At 40.6% G+C, this 25957-nt stretch overlaps 1 protein-coding gene across 13 annotated transcripts in view; it reads left to right on the forward strand.

Annotated features, from left to right (window-relative positions):
- HMBOX1 (homeobox containing 1) overlaps positions 1-25957 on the forward strand; it is a 126150-nt gene that overhangs the window by 58727 nt on the left and 41466 nt on the right. For all 13 annotated transcript variants that reach the window (XM_052809288.1, XM_052809292.1, XM_052809294.1 and 10 more), the window contains exons 3-6: positions 2076-2555; positions 4523-4608; positions 14118-14228; positions 21369-21522. In XM_052809288.1, coding sequence (XP_052665248.1) covers positions 2076-2555; positions 4523-4608; positions 14118-14228; positions 21369-21522 — 831 coding nt within the window. The remainder of the gene's footprint in view (positions 1-2075; positions 2556-4522; positions 4609-14117; positions 14229-21368; positions 21523-25957) is intronic.

Here is a 25957-nt window from a genome sequence, read left to right on the forward strand (position 1 = left end):
GTCATTTTCTTGGATAGGAGTCATCCCCTTGCATTGTCCTGCTTCCTCCTCCCACCTGCACACTGTTGAAACAATGAAAAGGGCTCAATAGTTGCTTGATGAAGCCAAAGATAAGAGCTACTTCTTATTTCTGTATTTTTCAGGCTGCAAATGCCATTTTTGTGGATTCATGCATCCTGGCTTTGTAGCACCGTGTCTGTACAGCTACACTCTAGCTACAGCTGTACTAAGCAAGCCAGTTCTCTGTGCTGTTCTTCAGCCCCAAGGCCACTTGGCCACATCCATACTACCAGAGGTTCTTAGCCTTGATACTGAGTGGCTGGATCCAGCCAGAGTGTTTGTGGTTTCTGCTCCGTGCAGAATCTTGAAAAAAGCCTGCAGATTGGTCAGGAGTGCGCTGGTTGTGCTGGACCAAAACTGTGCCAAAGGCAGTTACAATGATTTAATAATGCTGCAGATGATGGTGTGTAGATGCCGCGGTGCCTCTTCCTGGGCGCTATTTAGTTTGCTAGTATATATACCCTCTGACTCAAGGACAGACCTGTTCCCGTTGCTTAGTCAGGTCTGTGTTGTGAGATGTTACTCCTCTGAAGAGATTCCCTTGCTGCACCCCCAAAACCTGTGGGCTTGGTTTACTTCACTGTGTTTCATGTATTTGAAAAAAAGACTAAATGCAGCAATTGAAAAAGTTTTGTCACTCTGTGGCTCCTGTTGGGGATTTCTCTGTGCCAATGCAGAAATGGAAATGAGGAGTGATCTTCAAAATTTGTGGAGAGAAGTAGGCAGCCCTGTCTCTGGAAGGTCTAGCATAATTATGACATCCATCATCCCTCTTTTGGTTTTCATAGGGTCCTTGGAACTCTTACTTGACTTTCCTGAGGCTGCTGTTTGCCTGCTCTCACTTGTAGGGATTGTACTTTAGCTCTGTCATGTCTCCTGGAGTCTGAGTGATCTCTTCACCCTGCTCTCATGCAGGAATTGTAATAAACCCTTGACTCATAAGAAGATTCACAAGAAGGATGGAAAATGCCTTGATCTTTTTGCCAAGTTCTGTCTGCCCTCCATCTGCCATCCCTTCTTCTCAAGATCTTGAGTTCTGAAGGAGGTGATCTCGTCATTTGTATGCTATTTGGATCTGTAGTGAGGAGACTTAGGAAGGAAAAGAGATTAAGGGAGCATATTGTGATTTTTCAGTTCCATTTCTGGTCTTTGCAGCAAATACGTGTTCATTGTTCTGGCACCTTGGGAAGTTTAGGACTTGAAAATGCTTTTGATGAGCCACCATGATGATTGAGTTACATGAGAAGCCTGCCTTTGGAGGGGAAAAGGCTGTAGACTTATTTCTTTAAATGAAAGCTCAGTAGTAATTGGATGTGCTGCACTTTCCTTGTTAGGGCAGGCGATCTGTGACAACATTCCAGGTTCAAAAGTTACTAACTTCAGAAATGGGACTTCAGACAAATCAACTTTGGTCCTACAGGCCACTAGAATTTCCGCTAGGTGTGTTTTTATCTTCTTTTTTTCAAGGTAGCAACAAAAAGTTAGGGCAACTCTTTGTATTTAAGATTTGAAAGAGTTGAGATTCATAAATCTCATGTCATAACTGGTTAAAACTTCTCCAGAAAAACTCAACGTCTGGCCTTGACCTAACAGTTTTGGAATCTGGGACTTCTGTCTCATGGATACTTACAATGGGCAAAAATTTGTCTGAAATCAAGTTGCAGCCTTAATTACTGAGCAACCACTGTCTCTCTATAGCAGCGCTTTATCAAAAGCAAAAGGGTACTAACTGCAGGTTTATTATAGAAGGTGTAGGGAATGCTAGTAGAAGAGAGAAGTGCTATTTGACTACTTCAAAGAAAATAAACCTTTTTGCTACATCGTGAGACTAGCATTCGTGGGACGTTGCCTGCTGAGTTTGTTTGGAGGTGGACTGTTGGGCTGTCAGCTCTGTCATGCGTGTGACTTAAAGTTTTGGACCAGAACTGATCTTCACTGCAGGTAAGGTACTTTCCATGTACCACAGAGACCTATTGAACTGAAGTATTTGCTTTTATATTTTACCTTGTTTTTAGTCTGCTGGAAACCATGTCTCACTACACAGACGAACCAAGATTTACCATAGAGCAGATAGACCTGCTTCAGCGCCTGAGACGTACAGGAATGACCAGACATGAAATTCTCCACGCGCTGGAAACCTTGGATCGTCTTGATCAAGAGCATAGTGACAAATTTGGAAGAAGGTCTAGCTACGGAGGTGGTTCCTACAGCAACAGTACCAACAATGTCCCAGCATCTTCCTCTACAGCCACAGCTTCAACACAGACCCAGCATTCTGGGATGTCCCCATCACCAAGCAACAGTTACGACACCTCCCCACAGCCTTGCACTACTAATCAGAATGGGAGGGAGAGTAACGAGAGGTTGTCTGCATTCAACGGGAAGATGTCACCTACCCGCTACCCACTTGCAAACAGCTTGGCTCAAAGGTCGTACAGTTTTGAAGCTTCTGAAGAGGACTTGGACATTGATGACAAAGTGGAGGAACTGATGAGGTTAGTAGAAGTCTTTGTAAAAAGTTTGGAAAGTCAGAGTGAGAAGTCCCTCAGAAGAAATCTGCATGTTGGAGGACTGCTATAGTAGCGATAAGTATTATCAAGAAAGCGGGAACTGCTTTAGACAGCTGATCCCCTGCTAGTTCCCTAATGGTCACTATCTGAGTACCTCTCACCTGCCTCTTAGTCTTGTGTAGTCAACCTCTGGCTGTGTGTGGGTATCCCACAGTCTGTTTTACTGTCGAAATATTTTTTCCCATGCTGTACCAAAACTTGAAATTGATGTTAGTACACTAATTTTCCGCCCTACTCTTACTCAGAAGACTTCTGACTGAGTGTCAATTCACATGGCTCCTCCTCCACTACTTCATACCAGTTGTATTTCCTTCCATATATAGGAGGAGTAGGGAATCTGCTTGGGTAATGCTTTCCACTGGGATCTGCAGAGCATGTATGTTATCTGTTTATAGTTTGTGGCAAGGGCTGACTCTCTAAGATTTGCACAGTGTGCAGATTGGCATAGGAAAACACAAATAAAGAAGAAGCAGAAGTCTTCAGTAAGAGCCAGTTGTGGTGGGTTTTTTTCCAGACTGACCTTCCTTTACTTTTAGCAGCTTCCTTTTCAGCATTATGGCAAAGATGAAAAGAGGGGATTATACCACTGAGGATGAAAGTCAAGAGTCAGTGGGCTTGATAGCAAAAAGAAGTAAGAGGAAACGCCAAACGTCTCAAAACAATGTTGGTCATAATGTTGGAATGTCTTTTTTTTCCCCCAAATTTGCAACATTAATGAAGTACCTATGAGAGAACTAGGGTCCATAAGCTCCAGGATGAAAATATGTTTGCAGTAGTTTGGAGATTTAGGGTAAAGGTGTGGCTTTTGGGGGAGAGGATTAGAGATGAGCAGTAAGAAAAAGTTGATCAACCTCATTTACTGTTGGCTGCAGGATAATGGAGTAATGCAGGAAGGTGGTGAGTATAGCAGTTTGCTGGAGTTCCCATTGCTGAAGTTTAATCGTTCCTTTGAGTTCTGGGTTCCTATGCAATAAGTCTCAGGTAGTGCTTTTAGTGCTTATTTAAACTGAAACTACTTTTTATTTGCAGGCATATGGAAGATGAGTGTTGGGTACAGAAATAAAAATGAACCCACAACATAGCATTTATTTTGCATTTACATTTGCAAGCTTGAATCTGCCTTGAATGCTGCTGGGGCAGGAGGGGAGAAGGGGAAGGGAAATTACCAAATGATAAAGCCTAATAAAGTTGGGTTTTAATTGTCTGCCCTTCTCAGGAAGGGAGGGAAGAAGAGGAGGGAAAAGTATGTGTTTACTGCAGTTGAAATTTGCTGCATATCACAGTCCCTGTGCAACCTCCAAATTATTTTCTTTTTAGCACAGTTTTGGTCCCTTATGAACTATCTTTGCACACCTTGTAAAAATCATACAAAGGCTTTAAATAACTGGCACTTGTTCATTCAGTGCAAGCTGTGGACTAAGGAGGTAGGGGTGGGGGGGATAGAGGTTGCAAAATCTTTTCTTCTTTGGGTCTTTTCCTTGAAAGGTTGGAGGAGGCTTGCATATGTATATTCATTTGTGTAGCTAACCATGCAGACCCTGCTATCCTTTATTTTTTATTTTTGTGCCTCATTTTTATGACTGAGGTTTTTATGCTGGTATGAGAGATTTATTCATCCCTGTGTAATGAAACTTTGTACATTCCATATGGCAGTGCTGCACCTAATATGAATTATATAGGACATGAGTCATCCATTCTCCTGCTAGGGTACTTTGATCAAACGTGACACTTGTTAAAAGAAGTGTCCACCAGTGAGGCACTTTGACTATTTTAATGCCTGCCTTCCCCACTCCTTGTCCCCTAAATAAAGGAAATAAAGCCATTTTGCATCTTCAAAGTGCACTTTGGTCTGTCCGTTTTTTTGTGTGTTCTTTTGTTTTTTGTTTTGATAGGAGGGACAGCAGTGTGATAAAGGAGGAAATCAAAGCCTTCCTAGCCAATCGGAGAATTTCCCAAGCAGTTGTTGCACAGGTAACAGGTAAGAGCTCAGGGAGTCCTTTCTTCATTTTGGGAAACTGTGTCTAACTGCCTATCTGTGCACGGTGCAGATGTTGGAATATTGCTTGGCTTTCTGCATTGCAGTGCAGATCTGTCAGCTTAGTCATGATAATGTATGCCTTTGATTTAAGACCCATTGTCCCGCACATCATGGAACTTCCCCAGTGAATCACTTTTTCTTTTTTTCTTTTTTTGTGGCTTGTGCTAGCAGATTTTATTTTACAGCATTATAATAAGCCCGAAGTTCTTATCTTAAAATGAAAACGGTTTTCCTTAATTCTTAAATTGTTTGTTGAGTGTGGCATAGATGTGTATCTGCATCTCTGTGTACGGAGAGAGAGAGAGATATAATATGTATTTATATTATAAAATGTATGTGAATAGTCAGGAGACACAGCTATAGCTGGTATCACTACATCCAGGAGTCAGATTATGATAGTTTGAAGTTTTTCAATCATTTGCCTTTGAAGCACGATTAATGAAAATCAGATGTGAGGTTGAGGGGATGACCATATTAGCTCAGATTTTACCTAGAAGGAGGAATAGTTCTCTTTTTGCCCTCTGCTCTGTGCCTTGTCTCTTTCACATTCAAGTGACAAGTGAACAGACTGCAGGGATACCACTTCTTCCTTGGGTGTGTTCCAGAGATTTACACAAAAAGTAACAAAGTCTTGCTGCTCCTCCATGGAGTGGGGTGCTATTAGTCCTCCTTTACAGGCTCATGCTGCTTGTCCGGAACAGTGTAGCTAGTAGCATATTTAGAATCATAGAGTCATTTAGGTTGGAAAAGACCTTTATGATCAAGTCCAACCGTTGACCTAGCACTGCGAAGTCCACCACTAAACCATGTCCCTAAGCACCACGTCTACACATTTTTTAAACACCTCCAGGGATGGTGACTCAACCACTTCCCTGGGCAGCCTGTTCCAGTGCTTGACAACCCTTTCTGTGAAGAAATTTTTCCTAATATCCAATCTAAACCTCCCCTGGCACAACTTGGGACCATTTCTTCTCATCCTATCACTTGCTACCTGAGAGAAGAGACTGACCCCCACCTGGCTACAACCTCCTTTCAGGTAGTTGTAGAGAGCGATAAGGTCTCCCCTCAGCCTCCTTTTCTCCAGGCTAAACAACCCCAGTTCCCTCAGCCGCTCCTCATAAGACTTGTGGTCTAGACCCTTCACCAGCTTCGTTTTTCTTCTTTGGACATGCTCCAGCATCCAGATGAAGACTCGATGATAAAATACAGATAGCTCAATCCCATGTTATACCTATAACACTCATTTTTTAACTCAAGCTTGAATATAGGTCTTGAAATAGATCGTTTTTAAGGTTCCTTGATGACTAGGAAAGCCAAACTAGCAGGAGGGAAGTTGTTCTTTTATGATATTTCCAGTATTTGAAATCTCATAAGAACCCATCTGTCTGGGAGATCTGGATTTGCAGACATTCTAGCAGTTGAGGTCGGCAGGCAGAAACGGGTGCTTGAGCCATGGAGCCAGGAATTCCTTCCACGTCTCCACTCCTCTCTGTGATCTTGAGCAAAATTACTTGTCCTTCCCTGGTTTCAATTCCATCTGTAAAATCATGAGATTAACATTTTGTGTAACTCTAAGGAATGTTATTAGCCTTATCAGGTGTTAGCACTAGTACTTAAAAAATTAAATGCTAAGTCTAGTTGCTTAAATTGTACCTGAACTCTGAAGTTTTGGTAGTTAGTGGGTCACTCCACTACTTTTGTGCAGTCCTTGCCTGAATATAGTCCTGGAATAACCCATCTCTGAATTAACCTCTGTGTAGCACCCTTCACATCTACCAGCAAGTCAAACTAGCTTCCCCTTCAATAGAAATAATGCAAAGAGGAAAAAATTGCAGAAAAAGAGTCTTCCCAAAACAAGCCATCATTTCATTTTTGGTCAGTGGTGCTACTGCGTGCAGGGCTGTTGAATCAGAATCACCACACCAAATCTAAGACCGAGTCTGTATCACTAAAAGGAGCTGATCTAATTATAATTAGCTAGGTGTCTCAGTGCATGTCTTGATACCACTGCAGGCAGACTGTAGGAAAGTCAACACCGGTCTCTTCACACCTGATCATTTTGCTCCTTCCATCCTCAACCTACTCGCTTGGATTTCAATTGTTAAAGTCATTAAGTTGGCATTTAGCCTTTGGGAGTTCTCATTGTTTGCCAGGCTGTTCCTCCTGTAAGTAAATGACAACATCCACTTCATAAACGGTTGACTAAGTTTCACACCCATCCCACTCAACCTACCTGCGTAATATGGCAGGGAATCCAGAACATACACAGTGATCAGAGAAAATATTACTAGATACCTCTTTCGAGCCTGTCAGTGGGACAGAACGAAGACTGAACTAATGGCACTGTGTTATTACCTTGTTTTCAAGCCAAAACAATGGGAAACCAGGTAGATCTAAAGGCTAGATGGCTACATTCTTTTGAAGCTCACCCAGTAGTGTTTTCGTGGACCTTTCAAATAAGAAAAGACAGTGATACGTTGCACGTGATGCAGTTTCTCAAGCAGAGATAGCTGTAAGGCTTGTGCTACACTGTGATGCACCAGTCTCTTCCTCCACTACCCTTTGCAGCTGAACTGTGTTATGCTCCATATGCTTGGTGGGAAGGTCTACAGGAGCTGATTCGTTTTAAATATAACCCATAGCCTTGTGTAAGCAGATGCATAGTACTTATGTGCCACTATTAAGTATGTAGTTATGGCTTATCTGAAAGACATAGTAAATCTCAGAGATGTTTGAAGGGACCAGATTAAAGAGTGTGCTCAACACTACCAGGGAAAAACATCAGCTTCCTTTCAAAAGCACGGTATGGTGAAGAGTGACTGAAAATAGCTCGGGACAGAGATCCAGAGCAGAAAGCATGTGTCCTAGGGCTCTCACTTCCAGAGTTGTCTTAGGCCTGATGAGTGCTAGCTGACTTGTGTATTCTTCAGATGTATCCAGCATCCCTTCCCATTCAGCAGTGAACCAGGCTCTCAAGGAAGGCCTGGAAATCACTTTTGGTTCGTTAAAAAAGCAGTTTGTATAGACAGAGGTAATGCTTTGCAGAATGTATGATCCCAAACAGTATCATCTCAGCATTTACAGACTTAGTCTTACTGATAAAGCTGTTCTGTAAATAATTCAGTAAACAAGAGGTAAAATAGATTAATAAAATCCAAAGAGTGTTTAGTAGCAAATGGCATAGAGGAGGATCATAAGAGTGAAATGATACCTTTCCAAAATACTGTTCAGCCTCCAGTGATCCTTGTCTCAGGGTCCTCTTTATTTTTTTGCACATCAGGGTGGCAGCCTATTCTGGCCAATGAAGAGGCTGTGAAAGAGCATGAAACGGGGCAATTCTGCAAGAACAGATCAGCAGCCCACAGAGGCTGGTGTGCTTACAGACTCCATCACCTTTCGTTGTAGTACAAACATAGCAAGCTGTTTCTGGAGGCAGTAGGGCAGATGTTGGGCATATTTGACTTGCCCATCCACTGGCTACCACCCTGCATCAGCTGGGAAGTCATTTGTTTAATACTTGAGATAACTGCAGAATAGCGTGGCCTCAGCTTTTAGGGTTCATCTCTTCTGCCCTGGGACGAGAGGCAAGAAAGAAACAAAAAATTTATGGCTGGCTCTGTCCAGAAGGAGAGTTTTTTGGCTTGCCTACCCATGCTGTCAACTTTCTCCTTTCAATCTCTATTAATTTCTTTACTACTGTAAAAAATTGTGTGTGTGTGTGTATGTAATGGGAGGGGAGGATGGCGTGAAGAGGGGAAAGGAGTAATAGTGCATCTGAACAGTGATATTAGACCTTTAGCTAGGAACCTAAAACTTTGGTTCCTCCTAATTATGGCTGGGTTTGAAGGTGGCCAAGTTGGATATATAAGTGATGGACTTTAGCTAAAACAATGTATTTGCATGTCTTCAAACTGCAGGTCTTGGATTAGTTCATGAGAGAGTATAATGTTTCCTCTGTGCTTATAACCGTATTTGTCCCCATTCTGTATCTTGTTGTGTTCTGTCCTTGATGCACGAACCTCTACGGCAACTTCTGCCCCTTGAAACTTCCATTTTACCTTATTTCGCTAATTCTTCAAGCCACTTAGCATTTAATTAAAAAATGTCTTTCTCCTTTTTCTCAATTCTAATAGTGCAGTGCATTTATAGAACACACATTCCTACATCCGCCACTGTCCTACAAAGCACATGGAGCAGCCTTGTATTTACAGACTCTGCAACAGTAAATGGCTTTTCCTTCTGTTTTTCCTGTGCTGCAGCGCAAGGGGATAGGAAGTGATGGAGAGGGAGGATACATGAGAGAGGAACATGGAGCTGAAGGTTAAAGTCAGCTGTTGCAGTAGAACAATTTTTTAGGCTCTCTTAGTCTTTATAAAATGACTAGAAACTTGAAGTTATTTAGATAATGAATCTGACAGGGAAAATTAAACCTGGAAGACATTCTACAGGGCTGCCGTGTGTACCAAGAGAAGATGGCAGATTGGAAAATAGTAACAGAGTATTAAATGTTGACTTGAAAATAAAGAAATGATTGATAAGAAGCAAAAACCTAGCATAACACTTATTAGTGCTGGTCCTAAATACAGGGGCTGCTTTTTATAGAAACTTTTTTAATAGTGTCTGTAATAAGATAAACAAGAAGCACTTGGGTTGGGCTCTTTATAAATAATCTCCTACTGATAAGAAAAATGACAGTATAAACAGGAGCTAATAATAGTTCCTGCTGAATTTCCTATCTTGTTATTTGAAGCTCCTTTTAACATAGCTGCAGCTTACTCGGGGGTAGGTATTTATCCCTACATGTGGCAGGTGAGAAGCCAAATTTTTATCAACAATAATTTGAAGTCGTGTGCTGCAATTTGCTTTAATTGCCACCAGAATTGTATCTGGGTACCAAGTAAGTTATGGTCAGAAGGCAAAGGCTAAAGAGATAAATGTAAACTTATTAAGAGATGCTGTCTTCTAGCTTCCAAATGTAGATGGAGGGCAGGGGAAATGTTTTCAGAAACTAATGTATTTCTGTTATGTACTACAGTAAAGGAGAGAGGGAGGAGTATACATAGATGAGCTCTTTGCAGCCTGGCTAAATGCTTTGATGGATGATGCCTCTGCGAGGTTTGGAAATAGTACCTTTTCCATTTTTTACAGATAGGGGGTGAAGGAACAAAAAACCCCTTACTTTCCTGAGGTCACAGTGGAAGCAGTCTGTTGCAGAGCAGGAATTTGAATTCAGATTTCTCAATTCTTAGGCTAGTACCATAAAAACCAAACGACCATTAAAAAAAAAAATCGACAACAATAAAATGCAGAGGTAATTTTTTTTTTACATACATAGCATATAGAGCTTTCCAGTGTGCAGTTCTGCTAACCTTCCCAATTACTCTGCTTGTACAGTTGAGCCCTGTCCTACTGTCTCTGTCTTAATTGATAGGAGATCTTCAGGACTTAGCTTTATATTATGCTAAACACACACAGCATCTAGCGCAGTGGAGGGCAGCCTTGAAGCACTGGTGTAACATAAATAAAATCCCTTAAGGTTTGGAACCTACACACAGGGATGCTGAGCAAATGCAAGTACAAACAAAGGGAAACTTAACTAGTTCCATTGTGAAGAGAACTCAGAAAATTACTGAATTACTGATCATCTGAAATGGCAAGAAGTTGGATTTTGAAAGACATTTTCCTTTTTTTAAATTTTTTTATACTCATGACAACACAGGCAAAGATTTGTTTTTCTATGATTTTGATCTTTGCAGGTTTTCTGTAAACAAGCTTTGCTAATCTCCTAAATTGATAGATGTCCTTTGCAAGCATGTTTTATATGAATCTAGGACTTTGCTTACAAACTGAAGAATTAAAACACAGTCACTTTCTTCTCCAAATCTGACGTATTCCAGGTGCTTCTAAAAATCTCTCCTGAAAGAAACATTAAAGAAATGCAAAGTAGAGTCGCTGAACAAATCTGTGAAGGTGAAAACCAGTTACCAGAGACTTGATGAATAGCAGTTTTGAGGGATATGAGCAGATTTGTACTGCAGATACCAGTTGCCTTCTCTTGAAGATGCATTTTGCCGTTTCTTTTATGTATTTGAAAGGGAAACTTTTCCCCCAAATGATTTATGTAGGAGAGAATGGGGCTGGTCAGAAGAGCATGTATGTACTGTCATCTCCATTTTGTTTATAATTAGGAAGTGTAACCTGCTATGGGAAGGAGTGACGTGTGACACAAGAAGTCAACATTTGAATTGCTATAATCCTTTGTGATTACCACTTCTTTCTTCAGTATTTTCTGTGAGAAAAGTAGTTGTGCTCATTACAATGTGTTTGTGTCCCTGCTGATGCTGAACCCAGAGGATGGCAGTCTTCCTTGAGGTCTGTGGTTCAGTTTGAGAGTGAATTTCCTCAAGACAGCTGGATTTTCAGTACTCCAGAGAACTTACTTCATTAATCTGCTTCTGGCAGCAGGATGATTTCTTTTTCCTGCCAGTGCAATTTCCTAAAGTAGCATGATTACAGGCAATGTGACAGGATGGTGCTGGTGGTAGTACTAGTCATTGTCCCTATGTAAAACCCACTTGAGATGCAAGAAACTCTGACATGACAATTTGGGGGTTTGGGTTTTTTTTACTGAAAGGAGTAGAGGATGGGTTTGTAATTAAGACATTGTACTGGGATCTAGGAGATCTTGCATCAGTTCTGCTATGGACTTTGCATGTGACCTTGAATCAGACACGCTGTTGGAATATACAGTTTTGGGGCCTCTAAACCGAGCTGAGGTACAGATGAAAGATATTTTATATCTTAAAAAGTGGTATAGGTATAGGTAGAGGAAACCTTCAAGAAGCTTAGCTGTCATTACAGATCTCTGAAACAAGGAAAGAGAATAATAAAACACAGCAAAGAATGATAGGAAATGGAACTTAAAAGGGTCTTTTAGAGGTCATCCACTACATTCCTATGACCAAAACCTAGATCAGCTGCCTAAGCCATATCTGACGTGTTATCTGGGTTTGCAGCATTGCTATAGAAGTCTGCTAGCCAAAGAGCAAAATGGGCTGTGGGCTTTTTGCTAATGCAAAAAAATGCTATGGACTGCAGTGTCGTTCATGAGATACTGTAGTCAAGTAATAACGTACTGAGAATTTATAGTGCATTTGTTAAATCTGTACATCTCAGTGTCCTTTACAAAGCTCCATTTTGCTGAAGCGACTTATAAACTGTGAGGACTCAAAATGAGTCAAACATGGACATGGCAATACACAGCTTGAATCTTTTGGCTCCCATTCCTTTGCTTTGTTTTGAGCACATTGTCTGAAGTGGCTAACATCTGTACCACTTTATGACAGTATCAGGCAGCCTCTTGAGCAGAATTTGGATTTTCTGCATTTTCCGCTCTACGACTCTTGCTGAAGATACTTAATCTTTATTTATAATTTTTATCTAATAATGCTTTGCATTTTTATCTTACGGTGTTATCCAAACACTCAACAAACACTAATTCACTGCAATAAGTGTAAGTGGACTGTAGTAAACAAGTAAATTAATGGTGCTGTTACCCATTGATTAATAGGAGCCATGCAGCCAAAAGCAGTAAGACACAAACATTTGTGTCCCACAGCACTGTGTTAAAGAAATGGCTTTTATAAATCATAATGGTAGATGAAGAACTGCAAATTTTCAAAACTTGGTCTTTTCACTGGTGATCAAGGCCTCTAGATTGCCTGATTTCAACTAGACTGAAGCCTTGTTTGGGGCCAGAGAGTTTTATCAACTTAGATTGACTTCGTATTAACTTGGATGCTTCCACAGTTACTTCATGTAAACTTGGCAGAATCTAAGATGTGTGTTTGGTTGAATAATTCCACTTCCTTAGTAGTATAAACTCAGTTATATTTCCCAGTGTGGGCCCTGGGGGTAGTCAACTCTTGACTGCCCCAGCTGTTTCTGAACTCTTTCAGTTGTGGAGCAAAGGCAGTCTCTGGGAGCAGGCGTTAAGAAGATCAATAGATGTACAGGAAACAAAACCAAACCAGGGTATGTTGTGTGGGCAAAGCTCTGTTGAATAGCAGTAACCTTCTGTACTTGAAACAAAACACACCTATCCCTTTTCCCCAGGACAATTAAAACTTCATAGGCTTTGGAATTCTCTGTAAGGAGTAACAGTTAAGAGCATAAACCCTGTGATTTTAAAAATCCAGTTGGAGTAAACCCACCTGAATATGATACCTGAGAGTCAAGTCGAATCATTCTAAAGTAACTAGCTTCAGTGTTCAATGAAAAAAAAAAAAAAGCATAGTAAAACCCCTGTATTAGAAGTGGTAAAACTACAGGGAGTTGTTTTTCGTGAGTTAAATACGATTATGAGATCTTATAAAACGTTGATGCATCTCAAGAGGGGAGAGGTAGTTTGGTTTCTGTGTGAAAACCAGCCTTCTACCTGCCTCAGTATTACCACCAAGCAGGTGGTGGCACAGGTGGTGTTCAGCAGTAGATTGTTACTTGGAGCATCTCCTAAAACTTTAGTTCTCAGGAGACTTTAGATGATGTTAACCCTTTCTGATAGCTGAAGAGCCTTGTGGAAAGCACAGGGAGTCCTACCTGAAGTACTGCTTCAGTTACTCAGCAAACTATATATTTTTTTATGTTTTCAAATGAACCTACAGTTCATCTCCTAGTGCACTTTTAAACCTCTTCCTTTATTTGGTTCCTCTCCTAATCACTTCTTTTCCCTTTCTGCATCGATTCTTCATTCAATGTCATGCTTTGGAAATAGCTTTATTAACTTCTAGGGGGTTTTCCCCTTTTACTGTTTTCTTAGAAGTCTTGCTTTAAAAACTCTGGAACTTTTTGTCCCTAATCTTGCCTGGATACCTAGAGCTTGAATCCTGCTTTGCTGACAGACAGCTGCCCTTCCTGTTTTGTTTTCTAGCCGTTGTTATAGCTGCTGATAGTTGGCTTGCTCCATTTCTGGGCTGATTCAATCTATATCATATAAACTGTTTCTTTGTTTATCTCCCTTCTGACTCAAGCATTGAATGATAATGATCTCCTAACTATCATTTCTATATGTATATATAAAAGTGGGTAGGGGACTTGTTCCCATTTCACAGGTGAAGAAATCTAAGAATCGGGGAAGTTGTGGGCAGTTCAAGTCAGTGATAGATTTGGCTTCCCAGTTTGTACCCTCTTGGCTTGTAGGTTGATTATGCTGGTTGCAGGATGTACCTTCAGTAAGGTCAAAATAACAGCAGGGAGAAGTTGAAGCAGTTAGGGACAGGGTGGGGAAACTTGAATTCTCTACTTTTTCTGTGATTGAAACATTGTTGGTTCCTGGGCTTTGTAAGACAACACCTTTTATCAGTATATAAACCACTTCAAAATGTTTTAAAAAGAACAAGTTTTCTCTTCCTCTTTCTGTCTTTTTTTTGTTTTGTTCTGTATTTTTACAGGTATCAGTCAGAGCCGGATCTCCCATTGGCTGTTGCAGCAGGGGTCGGACCTGAGTGAACAAAAGAAAAGGGCATTTTACAGATGGTACCAGCTTGAGAAGACAAATCCTGGTAAACAAATACAGCCTAAACATCTCCTGCTGATTTATTTATGGAAAAGAAGCCTTTTGTCACTGTTTTTTATTATCACTGATCATTCACTTCTTGGTCTGATGTATTGTAGAGGTATTCCCTCTGACCAGTTTACTTTTTAGGAGGGTAGGAACAAATCTGCACTTTGCTTTGCAGCAAATGATCTAGAGCCGACTCCTCCATAGCTGTCTGTCCAGCTCCTCAGTCACGGTTACTTGCCCTGTCCTCTCACTGCTAGCTAACTCTGGGAATCAGAAGCTGTCAGTGAAGTTGTAGTCAGCTAACATGAAATAAATGCTGAGGCTCTTCAGTATGAACAAATAGAAAACATTAATAATGGCTGCATAATATGAAGTTGCAGCAAAACCCACACAGTTCAGCAGAGAGGAACTTTGGGATAACTTCAGAGGGTTTTGGGTTGGATCTCAAGCTCATGGATAGGATGTTGATAGTTGCAGTGATAAGCTGGAGATGTGTCTCTCAAATCCCACCTGCTTCTCCAAATCTCAAAACAGATCTTAAATATAAAAAGAGGAGTAAAGCTTCTCATTATCTTTAACTAACCAGCAATCTTCAAAATCACAGTTGAATTAATTTCCTTGCATTGTTCTTCTCCATAGATTTTGTTTGACCACAGTTATTTTTCCCTTTAGCGGTTTTATTGTAAAGATCAAAATATTTATGTTTAATTTCCTTTAAACAATGGCATGATTCAATTAACTGTGTAACTGTTTTGAAGAATTTAAGATTCAGGCTCTCTTATGTGAACTTGGCTTCAATATCCAGAATTCTATTAAGAAAAATTCCAGTGAAAACAGATCCTCAAAACTTCTGCTCTGTGTGTAAGCCGAAAATCAAGAGGCTCCAGCTGTCAGTTGGCCTGAGAATACTTTAGCTTAAAGTTGGGTGGGTTCAAAGTGACAACCAAGCCTGTCCTTTCTGTTAAGCATCTAGAAAACTGTTTTAAAGAATTAAAGTGCCAAGGGTTGTGAGGTGCTGGCAAGCTGCAGGGATTGCCAAGAAGACTTGATTTTGCAGGGGCTGGAATTGTGATACTAAGGATCAGCAAAGTTACTGGATACAACCGTTCAGCATCAGCTGCTTTGAAAACCTCAAGTTGTACTCTACAAAGTAACTCTCAGCCATTTCCCTTTGATGGAAGGTATTGCCTCCAAAACAGTGGAGAGAACTAGAGGGTTTTTTGAAGGTGTATTTTGGAAAAAAACCCAGAAGTCCTCTCCTAACAATGAAAACTGTTGCAGGGCTCTTTCCTATAGCCTTGCATCTTTTCTTGCCAATATTGTTTGGAGCTGTTTAAGAAATAGTATTCTGTGCTAGTATTCTGTCAAACTTAGCACTGAAGTATCTACTTCTTCCTCTTAACCTTTCTTTCCCCATATCCACAAGCTCACATCTTGTTCGTCCTTTTGCTCCTGAGAAGTGTCTAAGGAAGGAAGACTTGCAACTGTGAAGGTTACGGCTTAAATTGAAATGAACTTATGTTAACCTCTATTTTTCTGATGCACTGTCTTGCTGAGTTCTTGTTCACTTTTCTTTATACACATGGAAAAATTTCTTGAAGAGTGGTTGTTTGAGTTTAACCCTTTTTCAAACAAGATATCTTATACAGTATTTTTAAGAAGTGTAAAAGGCAAGATGGCTTCTCTGCGTATGCCAAGGGACTATTTGGATGCACTTAAGTTCCCTTTAGGACCAAGTAACATTTGGTTTCTTTTTAGAGTCTGAGGTAAAGGGGGGAACCCTCAGTTTTCCCATAGCTGTTGGAAAAGTCTGCTTGAGGAAAATGGTTGTGTTGTTTATTGTAGGATAATCCACTGCTTTGAATTATTGCCATCTACTATATTGCAGGTCAGAGTGGCTAGATAAGAGATAATTAACATGCATATGTGCAAGTGTATACAGTGTATTAAGGGAGTTACCAACCTTCTCCAGAGCATCCTGGATTTAAATTAATGTTCTAAAACCAATTTGGAGCCTAAGTTTTGGATACTACTTACAGTATCCTGTGATTAGTAGACTTGACTGGCTGTTTTGCTGCCTTCTTTAGAGTCAGAAAATGAGGAAATCAGTAGAGCCTCCTGCCATGTTCACAAAGAAGTGATGCTGTCACTGCACTCTCTGTAGAGTGTAAAAGATTGTCCTCCTTTGAAGGAATTTAAGAGATTAAATGACTGGCATGTGGTTTTTCTATTCACTTACTTACTAGAAAGTGACATTTGGCTTTCTCTTTTCATATATCCCATCTTTTCCAATTCCAGCTGCTGGGAATAAAATCTCAATCCTTCTTTGAGTGATAGAGTCAGGTCTCTGCACAGAAGCACCTACGCGTTTGAGTTAACAATGGGCAAAGTGAAGTCTTTGGGAACTCTTAGTTCCCCCATTTCTTTAATTCCTTATTTTGGAAAATTTGATCTTCAGAGTAAGTCCATTTTCTGACTGAATTTGTTTGTGTAGTAATGCAATGAAAACTTTTGCTCAAAACTGAAACAGTTTTGAAGGACTGGGACACCAGATATAATCAATTTATGAACTGTAAAGAAAGAATAGTTGTTCTGTGAGGAAAGGACTGGAGATCACTGAGCAGACCTGTAGTCTTTCCTTGGCTCTGCCAGTTTTTCTGTATGACTCTTAGCAAATTACTTCACCTTTGCACTTCACTTTCCCATCTCCAGGATAAAGATGAGACTGTTTTCCTGTGTATGACTTGCCTGCCTTGCCTGTAAGGTCCTCATAGCAGGGTCTGTCTTTTACTATGCTTATATACTGCACCCAGCCAGGAGTTTCTAATAATATGGGGGACAAAAGATGACTTATAAATACATCAAAAGAGATTTTATTTTTCTTTTTTCAAAGGTATAATGGTGCTATATACCACTTTAAATCATCCACAAGCAGTCCTGCGTCTGCTAACCAAAGAACTTTGTGTTGTGCAGCCTTATGGCAGTTTTGAGATGTTGCTGCTGTTGAGATGTTACTAGGTGGTGTTGCTCCTATACAGAAGAGACTCAGCAATTCCATCATGTTCGTTATTTGCCAGCTTGCTTTGGCCTCTTGAATATGCTGTTCGTTGTTCGCTTGGTTTTGATTGCCTATTTGCATGGGTACTTTCTATATTTCTCCTATCTTTGGTGGCGAGTGTTCAGACAACAGCAGACTGGAACATTGCAAAAGAGACTTAAGTCTCATGGATCAGAAACACCACCACCCCCCCTTTTCCTACTGTATGCAATAATCTTGCTCAAAAATCTCTTGATCAACGTTTTCCTGGTAGGAGTGATGTCGGAATTAATAGCAATGCTGTGAATTCCAGTGTACTAGTGATTGTAAATTTTTCTGGAAACAGCCTCCAATTAGGGTGAAAGGCAGTTTTTTGTTGAAGGGAAGAAGTCAATGCTAAATGCTAGTGTTTGAATGATCTTTAATCCAATTAATAGGGATGCTTTTCATTTAGATTGAGCTTTTTTCAGACAGGCACCACATGTCTTGTGTTTTGTAGGAGACTGAGAGCAATTTGGCAGTAGATAAATAGTATATGTTTCAGAAGCCAGTATATGAGTGCATAGAGTCCTTTAATGTTCTGACTATTTTTTCAGAGCCCATGGGTTTTAAATAAATAAATAAATACTTCTTTTTACATTGGTAGTTGTTAGCCCGATTAGTTTGGCTGGCACTAAGTCTTGGGCAATGTGGAAGGTTTGTTATGGAGTAACTTTAGCATGTCTTTTGCCTCTGTGTACTGCAAACTGAAGCCAGCACCTAGAAATGATGTGTTGAAGTTACAGATGGATACAGACTGCTTCCATTTAGGCTGGATATTAATTTCTGCCAGTCTTCTGTAATAGGAAGGCAGCTGTGGTCACCTTGGAGAAAACCATGTGCTCTTCCTCCTTGAACAAAAGGGAAAAAGAAAGGTAGTTATTATCAAGATATAGCATCTCTTGTGTTATTCCCATAGCAGTTCTTATTTAGCTATAAAAGAAAAGCCTACAAAAAAAAAAAAAAATAGAAATCAGGGGCTGGATATCCCACGAGATTTGCACTGGAAACGTGTTGTTGGTGATTTACTATCTTACAGAGCCGCAGAGAAAATAGTCCCTGCTCTGATCCTTTCTATCCAAGCAATGAGCTCTGTAGGGAACCTTTTGCTGTGCAGGCTGCTGATTCAAATCTAGCCTAGCTCAGTAGTAACTGAAGGGTGTTTATCATGTGATCTCAGGTCAGTCTGGCTAAAAATAAAGTGTGACATCTGTTCTTATCAGTATAATATATGATAGGTACTTGCTGCAAAGGCTTGCTACTAAATGGTTTCATGGAGCTGGGACGTGGCCTGAGGCTTGCTCCAACCATTCTGCGCATCGCCCCTGTATGGCAGGGCCTCTCAGAGACATGTGATGCGGATCAGCAATTGCACGTGATGCTTTTAAGAGCAATGCTCTTTCTTTAGGATAGTGTCTGGGATGTGCTGAGAGAAGGCAGGCCTTTGCTGTGAGGAATTTTGCGTACAGAGAGCGAGCTGCATTCCAGTTGGAGAGCACTGCTCTTTCCTTCTCTCCCCAAGACCCACCTGCAGCATCGCCGAAGTCATACCCACATTTGAGAAAATGCTAGCTTGCACAAAGAAAATTCTATATAGTTGCAAAAGGTACTCGGCACTGGCAGGTAGTGAGAGATGTCATTTTTCATTTTTCTCTGTGAAAGGAGTTCTTCCCAGATGGTTCACCTCTCTACCCCTTATAGAAGTCTTGCTTTTTGATGCATATACTAAGATGAAAATCTCATACTGCATTCGCTCTGCTCATTCTGCTCAAGAGAGGTTTCACTTCTTAAAAGCTCCGGGGTTTGGAAAAAGAACCTGACCTAGTAACTAGGATGTAACTTATTAAGTTGTAAAGAAGTGGAGCTGGGTGGCGAGAATATTGCAGTGAAGCATTGGAATAGCAGAATAAACAGGATCCCCAAGTGCTCACTTAATTGAGGGGGATGAAGAAAAGGTCCATAGTTACCTTATCAAATGTGGCAGCAGTGCGTACGTCCACCACTTCTGATGCTCATAGATCCAAGCGCATTTTGGGCCTCTGTAGGCATTCAGATGCTTCCGTCTTTATGTGTATGCAAAAACAGTGGTGGGTACTTGCTTGTAATTCTCAGCATACTTCTCTCTTATCTGCTGCTGACATTGATGTTATCCCATAGAAAAGAGAAATAGGTGAATTGATCTAGCAGGGCTACTAAAACAAAAAAAGCATCTTATATTCAGTAAGTGAACATATCAGTAGCAGAAGCAAATTTATGCTTTAAATGCAGATTTTTTTTCAACTTTTGTCTGAAAAATCTCTGCATCTCTTACATTGATGTTAGGCATCACTGATATTCCTATACTCTCCCTGTGACATGAAATCCTCAGGCAGGGAAGGTATATTGCTAAGACATTGCAGGGAAAGCTAATTTCTTGTCCCATTTTCCCCTGCCTCTTTTTAAATGATTTTTAATTTTTTTTTATTTTCTGAAGAGTATTTAAAGCCTAGCAACTTGATACTAACCTGGACTCCTAAACTTTGCATGTACTAGAAAGAGTAGATAAGGAACTTGCCTTGAAATGGCCTCCCAATAAATTGTCAATATAGGAAATATTTCATATGTCAATAAAACTTAAGTAATCTGTGTAGGCTCGTTAGCTGGGAATTAGTAAGACTCATCATCCATTGTGCATGCAAGGCAGAGATTGTGGGCTTCACTTCCTATAGACTTCTCCTGGGTAAAATTTTTAAATTATTTTGGGCTCCACTACCTAACACAGATGCAAGCCCCTGGCAGTAAGGAAAATACTTATTGTGCATTTCTGGAAAGGAACACAGCCAAATGCATAAATAGCTAATTTCTTGCTTTTTGACTGTAGGAATTTGTTTATTGGTTAAACTCTAAGTTCCCTTAACCCTTTTACCTTGTTTTAAATAAAACAAGCAGTGTTGTTTCACTAACACAGTATATTTTTATGATTAAATCCTAACTGTTCTGAGCAAGTCTGTGTACCCAGAGGGATTTGCTGTCTCAGCCCTGCTTTTACGTATGCCCAATACTATATTCCTCTTGTGAGCAGAGCTGCCTGCTTCTCTTGGATCTATCCAGGCTGGTTCAGTGCATGAATTCCAGTTGAACTCAGTATGCATATGGGATATAGGTCGTGGTTTATCTTTTGATACAACTGGCTTTTTTTATTTTTTGCACACAAGAACAGCTATTTCTTCCCTCCAGGGGAAGTCACTGAGCAGAAAGCTGTCCTTCAGAACATACCCTGTTTTATGTACTAATGTCCTATACCAGGTTCCCATCCTCACCAAGGGATGTATGAAAGATCAGTCTCCCAGTGTGTCTTGATTTATTAACTGAGAGGCTGTTGTGAAAAGAATCAGGGGTAAGTTTCAAAGGGCCTTTCCTGAAGGCATTTTGCCAAGTCCTGTCTCTTGCTTGATGCTTTCCAGCTCAGGCTTCTTGAAAGGAGAAATATATCCATAGAAGGGGGACAGAAGAGGAAAGGTGTGATGTTAATCTGCATTCAGTGACTTTTTCAGGCAACCTGGCACTCAGGAGCCCGTGTTTGCACAGGTCACAGGGTGTGTTTCTATCGGTGGAGCTACTTTGTGTTTACTCAGCTCTTCAGACACATTGAAATACCTTTGGTATAGATTTACATCTTGCTTCCTGAGACTGCTGTACAATTAAATAGAAACCTGCTATTTCCCATTTTAAGGCAGAAGAGGTAGCAGTGCAACCTAAATAAATCTCAGCTGGGGCATAGCTCACCCTTTCTGTAAGACGTTTTTCCTCTTGATGAAGACAGGACAACTTTTCCTAAGTGGCTGTCAGCTCAGTCATGTCTCCCTTAGATTTCCATGGTCACCTGATACCTCTCTGGCTTGGAGGTTGGGAATGGGAACTCTAGCTGGCTTTGTGTATCTTTAAGGTGTCTTTGTTTGATGATGCTTTACTTTTTTAGTTTGAATGGTTTCATCATCTGTCTTGTCTTTTTTTCATGAGCAGGAGTGTGAAAATGGGCATGATTTTTAATCCACTAGGAAACACAGTATTTATTATTCTTAGGGGCTACGTTAAGCATGAGACCCGCTCCTATCCCAATAGAAGAGCCAGAATGGAGACAGACGCCTCCCCCAGTCACAGCTACCTCTGGGACCTTCAGACTACGGCGAGGCAGTCGGTTCACATGGAGAAAGGAGTGCCTGGCTGTTATGGAAAGGTATGTGACTTTGGGGTTTTGGAGATGGGCATTTTAAAGCTAATACAAGTATCCGTTTTCCTGCTCTGGTGAACACCAGCTTCATTTTTCATGGATGTGCTTTAGCATCATGCAAGTTAATAACAGTGTAATCATTTGATTCTAAACGATAGAGTAGGAGATGCTATTTCACCCCTTCTGTTGTTTAAAAAGTTGTTACACTGCTCTGGACAATATCTCATTTTTTGTAGCCCCTAAGACATCTTGTCTGAGATTATTGGTGTTCAGCTCTTCCTTTGCTTTTGCAGAAAGCTTTCCATGTAGCCTAATCCAGGCTCTGTCTTGGTGGGGGTCTGCACACTCTTTACATTCTACGTTTCTCCTTTCCCAATTTACTGGTTTATTTACTCATTTGTATCATGTTATTTTATAGTTGATACTGGCATTTTGGCAGTGCTATAATTGTTCAGGATGCAGAACTTTACCTAACAAGCAGTAGATTCCTTGTCCAAAAAGGCTCTTACAACCCTTTTACATGAGCTGGGAACAGTACAGAGCAAAGTGGATCTTTCAAATACATATGCAGAGTGGCAGGTGATCATTAGAGCTCCCAGCTCTTCAGTCCTGCAGAGACGAAGCACTCTCTGAGCCTGGTCTCCTGGCTGCCTATGTGCTTTGCCTTTCCCTCTGCTTACAGTAATGTCTCTTTTGTGGATAATACCGTATAACAGAAAAGGGCTAGTGAACTCAAATGTAGTTTAGGGATGAATGCTTATTTCTGTTAAGGGCTAAATGGCTGGGAGGAGTTTTCTTCCCTCTGAGAGCATGAGGAACCTCCTTTCCATGAAAGCACCAGATGACTCTGTGCACACTACACTTCTCTCTGGCTTGCAGCTCCATTGAGTCCTTGGCCAGCAGATTTTTAGGATGTGCTTTTGCCCTTTCTGTAATGCTTCTTTTTCCTCTTGCTTGCACAAGGGTCTTTGGAACTGACTAGGAGCAGGAGAGTGTCTCCTTTTGCCTAAGCTAAGACCAAAATACTGAGCTCCCTCAGGGACCCAAGCTGTTTTACACACAAGATGGACATACTTCCACGTGGCCACAGGCCATCACGGGGTCTTTGCAGGGCTCAGACCAGTAACTAAGTGTTTATTTCCCTATCCTGTCCTGGCACTGCACTGATGTTTTCAGCTTTGGCTGAATGTTTCCCCAAAGGAAATAATGTAAATGTTTGAAATTTGTTCTGCTTTGCAAGACCCAACTAATGCAAAAACCTGAAATATGCTACTACAGGGGACTGGGTTTTTCTAGGGTCCCCCTCTGCACAGGCAGTGCAATGTGCAGTATAGGATCTTTAGCACTTTAAAATGCTTGTATGGCTGTCCTGATTGCAGTGTGTGGAATGACAGAAACGTTACAGCTCTGTGTACCTTCAGGACAGTACCATCTCCTTATTAACCCTCTTGTGTGTGAAATACTTAGTTACTCTGAAGTAGAATTAGAGCTCTTTGGGCATGGGTGTTTTCCTTCTTGGTTTCTGTCTGACCTAAAGTGTGATAACTACTATTATTTGCTGTTTGAATCATGATAGTGCCTTAGACTCCTTTGTGCTAGGTGCTGTGAAAACACAGAGCAGAAAGAGAAAGCTAAGCAAGGAAGCTCTACCCTCTCCTCCTTCAGATCTCTCCTAAAGCCAGTATCTGCTGTGACACTCTCAAGAAGTCAGACAACCTGTAATGGTTTGGTATGTGTCCATTAGAAAGGTGTGAGATTTGGTTCTGTATATGGAAAGAGGCAAGTTGGTGCTGACACTGGAAATCATCCAGTTGTGTATGCAGATACATAATCACTTGATCTAATTTTTCATTACCCTATTTCTTCTTCTTTGTTATTCTTGGTTTTGTTCACTGTGTCTTGTGCTCTGTAAGGTCTTTGCTGCTGGGCTTTTCTTCTTATTCTGCTGTTTAATGGAGACTTCTGCAACATTGCCTTCACGCTGCCTCTAATATTAATTTGCAAAGCCCTTGCTAGGTCACCGCGAGCACTGAATTTCAGAGCCTTGTGTGTGGGTACCGGAAAGCATGGCTGAGGAGTTTTACTTGAGGCAAGAACACAGTTAACTCGAGCCGTAGTAAAAGCTTTGTATGACAGTGAAACTACACCATAAAGCAAGTTGGGAATATGGTTAACTGTTACACTTTAATAGGCCTAGTTGAGCTGTAAGGATGAGTTGTTTTATATGACAAGTTTTGAAAGAGTGGGAGAAAACCACTCTCTTGGGAGCCCTAGGAAGAAGCTAACTAATTTCACTTACAAGTCACTGGAGTCTTCCAGGCTTGTCTGTAATATGACTCATAACAGCAGCCAGGATGAAGGTAACCAGACTCCTGGCTGTCTGGCCCAAACAGATCAGGTTCACTTGATGCCATAGGGTCAGGAATAAGCATTTGGCCCCCTAAAATGGTGTTTGGCATTGCATGTGGTCTGGTGCCATTTATTTGGAATTTGCATTTACGTCTGAAGGATTAAGTTTTGACTGTGAGTGGAGGCATCTTCCTCAGTTTAATGGACTATTTTCCTTAAACACAAGTTTCATTGCATTGCGTTTGTATGTCCTGCAGCATCTTGATGTGCTGTTGGTGCACACAGGGATTTAGGCACCTAGTTTTGAGCTTTGCGTTTGGGAACTTCAGCAAAGTGCTTGTTCATCTAGGCTTCTAGCTATTCAGCAATGAGAAATACGGATCCAGAAGGCAATTCTGTCCCACTAATGCAAGTCACATGAGGGCTATATGCACCTTCCTCTCTGGCTACAAAAGAGGAGCCTTCTGCAGTTAGACCCAACTTTGGTGATTAAGTTAAATGCCTGAAGATAAGAGGGTTGCATCTAGACCTTAATGGAAACTCTTGTGTAGGTAATGCAGAACTACTACTTCCTATAAACTTTTGAAACTTTGCTGCGAAGCTCTATAAACATTTTTTGGGTGAGGATCAAAGTCTTGGGCTGCTCTATCAGTTAATTGTGGTATGTGCTTTTGACTTGGACTCAGTTGGTAAGAAATGCAGTCACTAAAAGTTGATGTGTCAAACCAGCTGAGAGCACTTCAAGGAAAGAATCTGAATTTAATTGCAAAAATTAGAGAGATTTGCTTCTAGCAGCAGGCTTTCCAACTGAAAATGCACAGCACTGGTCAGGATACGGCCCATGAACTGAATGAGAAGGGTGAGGGTTGAAGGGCTAGTTTCTCTTTTTTAAAAGATTTAAATCAACAAAAATTCCAGTGGAATTAATTATTATATTGGTGCCAACCTGATATAATTAAGATTAAAGTTAGGGCCAGCACATATACTTAAATGTCTAATGTACATAAGTGTCTGTATACAGGGTATGTGTATTAAAGAAACTAATTGGTTTATACTGGATTTCCAGAATGCTGCTTGTGGTTTCTGTAATTCAATTCTCCAGTCTTTACTGCTTTTTTGGAAATTCTCCCAGGGTAGTTTATTAGTCGCTAGGCTTAGATTTCGGACAATAGATTCAGGTCTCTTTCTCCCCCTCTCCTTTCTATTTTTTTTAAATATCTCTCCGAATATTTATGCTCTGAAGGTTAAGAGGAGCAATAGTTCCAGAAAGTAAAGTTCTATATTTAACTGCAGACTAGGTGTGGTTCAGACAACTGCAGTGCAAGCTCCCTCTCGCTGCTGTGCTAGTGATATCAACCTTGACCTGTTCTCTTCTTGTGCCTCCTGCTCATGAAATATGCTGAGTTTTGTGTGTGGTGATGTTGTCGTGTGGCTTACCCTCCTTTGGGAACAGAGCTAAGACTACAATAGTCCTTTCTGTGAAAACCTGAGGTTAAACTTGAAAGTCTATTTCTGGTTCAGTTTTGTGTTCTTTTTTGTTACGTCTTGTCCCAAAGATAATTTTTTTTTTTTCTTTCCTCTGCTTTACTACTTCTTTTCAACCCCTCTCATTAGAACTACGAAGTTGAAAATTCCCTTAGGGTTTTCTGTTTTTTAATGAAGCTGTGTTGTCTTGTCTATCTTTTTTTTTTTTTTTTTTTTTTAAGTGATTTGTGCTTCTCCTCTAATCGTATGTTGGAGTTGAGGTTTATCTTCTTTTTCAGGCAAAAAAACATCTAAGATTGGCAGCAGAATCAATGACTGTATACCCGTTTTAAGGCACTTTTGTCAAGTGCTGTTACAGATGGGGGGGTGGGGGAGGGGGGGAGTTGAGTGTTGTTTTTTAAGTATATGTTTTATCTAAAGATTAAATTAAAATAACTGTAAATTCTGCTCTAAACAAAATGAATAATTCATCAGTTGAAAGTATTTCAGTTTGTCTAGGGAGCAGGGACTTTGCTTTCTGGTTGAGGGTTATTTGGTTTGATTTTATGGGCCTGTGTTTTTATTTTAACACTTGTCTGTGCTCATGAAGCATCCTTTTGTAAAGAAG

This window comes from Harpia harpyja, chromosome 15 (genome assembly GCF_026419915.1).
Source record: "Harpia harpyja isolate bHarHar1 chromosome 15, bHarHar1 primary haplotype, whole genome shotgun sequence".
Lineage (NCBI taxonomy): Eukaryota > Metazoa > Chordata > Aves > Accipitriformes > Accipitridae > Harpia > Harpia harpyja.